Below are 3580 nucleotides of genomic sequence, written 5' to 3' on the forward strand. Positions count from 1 at the left end.
CCTCGTTTAAATGGGATAGCCTAAATAGACTTTCCCGGAGCCTAATATTTGATCCCCTTAAACTCGTTAGACGAGCTCCGAAAAATTTCCAGAAAATTTTTAAAAATTTTGAAAAATTTCTAGAAAATTTCTAAAAATTTCTAGAAAATTTCTAAAAATTTTAAAAAATTTCCTTATGGTTATTCGTCTTTTTTCGATATTTTACAGCCTACGTTGTACACTTTCCATTACCTAATAACTTCTAATATTCTTAGCCACCTAATGATTACAAAGGTTATAAGAGGTGATATATAAAGGGGGTTCTCTTCGTTGGTAATGTATGCTCTCTGAATATCTCAGGCTTGCTCTTGCACGCACATTCTTTATTTTTCTTCATTCATCTATCTAGAATTGTATTGACTTAAATGTCGAAAGGTTTTTTATGGACTCTCTCGATTTTTTGGTACTAATATTTTATTTACTTGTCTGAGTGTGCACAAGATAGAAAGAAAATCTCTTCATCAAGTAAAATATTTTCTCCCTATCAATAATCTATCTACTTTCTATTTTTTTCAGTGCACCATCTCTTTAATTTTTTAGACGGTACATCATCTTTTCAATTTTTAGACCGAATTAATAATAATTCTATAGAGGAAAAAAAAATCACCTTTTATCCTTTGGCTTGACTCGGAGGTAGAGGGAATGCCATCGCTTTCAACTTTACAGATTATTTCTTCACTTCGCCGCCAAGAAGCAAAGTATTGAATCTCTCTCTCTCTCTCTTTTTCTCTTTCTCTTTCATTATTGTTCTTTCTTTTTTTTTCTTCCAATTTCATTAGTAGTTTTGATCGACATATAATTTTCAAGGGGTTCTGATTCAAAGTTCGCATCGATGAGCGAAGTGAAGCATAGCGTTTCGAGCGACGGCTTCGTCGCCGTCGACGTCGACGAGCTCGCTCAACAACTCGTAGTCAACTCGAACAATTCCAGCTCCGGCAGCCCTCGACTCGGCCCCGTATAGATATTTAATCACTTCCCATTTCGTTATGTTTTGGTTCATGAAAATAGATTTTGTTCGACGGATTGGAATTGGTTTGCGCAGGCGGTTAAGAAGATCCTTACGAGAAAAGGCTCGCAGGCCGGCGGCAGCGGCGGCGTAGGAGGAGGAGAGCAGCAGCAGCATCAAGGTCCCGGTGAGTCTCCGATCGACTTGGCTATTTAGACGGTAATTAATGATCGCATGCTGCAGGTGAGAGGTCGCCGCTATCTGTTCACGTAGCGGCGGAGGAGGCGGCGACACCGGATGGAGGGCGGTGGAACAACCGAGTCGGGACTCGGCGGTCCGCTTCGCCGTGGCTCAACCCCAACCGAGTGGTGATCGTCTTCGCCGCCCTGTGAGTTGTTAAACACGCATATGGTCGTCGTTTCTAGTTTATTTCGTAACAGTTCATGCTAATTAAATACGATATATATTCAAGGGAGGAATGATTCGTAAAGAAATTAAACAGGCGAAGGAAAAAGAAAGAGAAATTTTATCATCGAAAAAAAAACTTTTTAATTTTTAAAAATATTACAATAAAAATAGTCTTACTTAATCAAAATTATTATATATTTTAATAAGTTTACCAAAGTTGCTATAAAAGTTGATTCAATAATTCCAAAGAAAATAATAATTAGTGATAATTCTAAATTTTCGTGGGAAGGAAAAAGATGAAAATGAAAAATATGGTAGATAAGTTCTCAAGGTGCTGTGTCCCCCTCATGAGAGTGAAACATGATGGTGGAACTCTGATAATCCATTAATGATTTTTTACATCATTAGCCAAACCAATTTATAATCTAATTAAGTGTGTGTTTTATTCTTGGTGCAGATCAAGCATGGGGACCTTAATCCTCTTATACTTTACACTCTCCATGGTGAAGCTTGAGCAGTGACCATGAAAATACCTGCTGAAACCACACGCTGTTTTACATTTTTTTTTTTTAAATAATAATAATAATAATAATAATAATAATAATTTACAAAAGAAACAGATGCTGAATGAAATTCAAGAGATGAGCCGATACATCAGAGAAAGAGAATTATAAGGCTGGCAGAAAGGAAGAGGTCCAAAGCTGCATCAGTGTGTTATGTTTGTTTCTTTGTTTGTTTTGTACAAGGTGAGGTTGTGCAAATAGAAATAAATTTGTCAAATACATTTAGGGTTTGTTTGTTTTGAGAAAAAAAGAAAAAAAAAAGTTAAATTGATTGTTTTCTGGGTGCAAGCCGAGGAAAATATGTTTTTTCTTTCTTCCTATTATCAATTGATCTCCAAAGGATCAAGCTCTCAATTTGCTCCACCACAAGGGAATTCGAGAGAGGAGACCAAGACCACGGGCTAGGGTACAATGGTAAAATATTTTCGTAGTTAATTAGGTATTTATGGATCGATTCCTAAGTTGTGATGCACTACAAATTAACTTCCTCTAATGGAAAGACGACTCAGGAATGATGACTACGAAGTGATGCATCGTTCACATTTTTCGATTCATTTTAGTGGCCGATGGAAAATTTTCATAGAACCAAGTCGGTCATCTCTAAAATTAATCAATTTAAAGAGTTAGATACCTAGACTACTATAAATAAAATAAAATAAAATAAAATAAAATAAGAGGATGAGGAACCTCTGGGGCTTTGATGCATTAGTAAGACATTTCAACGATTAATTAGAAATCTAATGTTCAAATCCTAGTTACGATAAACTATATAACATTTTTCTCTAGTTGAAGGACAAATATAAGAATGTTGGCCACTCTAAATAAACAACTGTGAATATTTTCTGATTTACATGTATCTTCAAGATTAATTGATTCAAATATCTGGAACATAAATTAAGAAACGGGTTGAGGAATCCCATCAAATTAAGTGAAAGGGTACTTTCATTTGAATCTATTTCAGTTGATGGAACCAGCAAAAGAGAGTGGAGAACTTTTCGAGGGTGGTGCGTTTGATCGAGTTTTGCCTCGAACAGTGACAAGAAAATTTATGTTAGGAGATTATTGGTGCAATTATTCTCGAGTCAAGGTTGACCAGTTTAACTAAACATGGATTCGAGCTTGAGTTTCAATATTTGGATAATATGCATGAGAAGAAGAGGTCAAGTAGGTTAAGGTTGGTCGGATACTTCACGATGTGCGAGAAAGAAGTCAAATAGGTCATGGAGGACTGGATAATTGACTGGAAAGTCCTAACTGAAGGTTAAGCAAGGTAAAGTCCTAACTCGAGGATTAGGCAAGGGTAAAGTCCTAACTCGACGGTTAGGCAAAGGAAAGTCCAAGTGGGTTAAGGAGAATCACACGTTGGTAAAAGAAAGTCCTAACTATGGTTAGACAAAGGAAAGTTCAAGTGGGTAAAGGAGGACAAGTGGCTCAAGGAGGATTGTACATTGGTAAAGGAAAACCTTAACTGAGATTAGGCAAGAGAAAAATCCAAGTTGGTAAAGGAGGACCGTACTTGGTAATCGGAAGTCCAACAGAAAGTTGGCAAAGAGAAATGTTGGGTCACTTCGAAGCTAGAGGAGGGGGTGAATAGTTTCTCGCGCTTTGTCGATGATGATGTGTA

General features: G+C 36.7%; 1 protein-coding gene across 1 annotated transcript; it reads left to right on the forward strand.

Moving 5' to 3' along the window:
- The first annotated feature begins 683 nt into the window (after positions 1-683).
- Positions 684-2219, forward strand: LOC122007092. Its single transcript, XM_042562865.1, has 5 exons — positions 684-737; positions 847-994; positions 1082-1172; positions 1229-1373; positions 1851-2219. Exons 2-5 carry the CDS (start codon positions 872-874, stop codon positions 1912-1914), a joined length of 423 nt encoding a protein of 140 aa, XP_042418799.1. The 5' UTR covers positions 684-737; positions 847-871; the 3' UTR covers positions 1915-2219.
- Positions 2220-3580: the final 1361 nt, after the last annotated feature.

The sequence above is a fragment of the Zingiber officinale genome, chromosome 1A, assembly GCF_018446385.1.
Source record: "Zingiber officinale cultivar Zhangliang chromosome 1A, Zo_v1.1, whole genome shotgun sequence".
Lineage (NCBI taxonomy): Eukaryota > Viridiplantae > Streptophyta > Magnoliopsida > Zingiberales > Zingiberaceae > Zingiber > Zingiber officinale.

Coding starts and splice junctions, on each gene's coding strand:
- LOC122007092 (XM_042562865.1), top strand. CDS start 872: ATGAGCGAAGTGAAGCATAGCGTTTCGAGCGACGGCTTCGTCGCCGTC. Junction 995..1,081: donor GCAGCCCTCGACTCGGCCCC/GTATAGATATTT, acceptor TGGTTTGCGCAG/GCGGTTAAGAAGATCCTTAC. Junction 1,173..1,228: donor GCAGCAGCATCAAGGTCCCG/GTGAGTCTCCGA, acceptor CGCATGCTGCAG/GTGAGAGGTCGCCGCTATCT.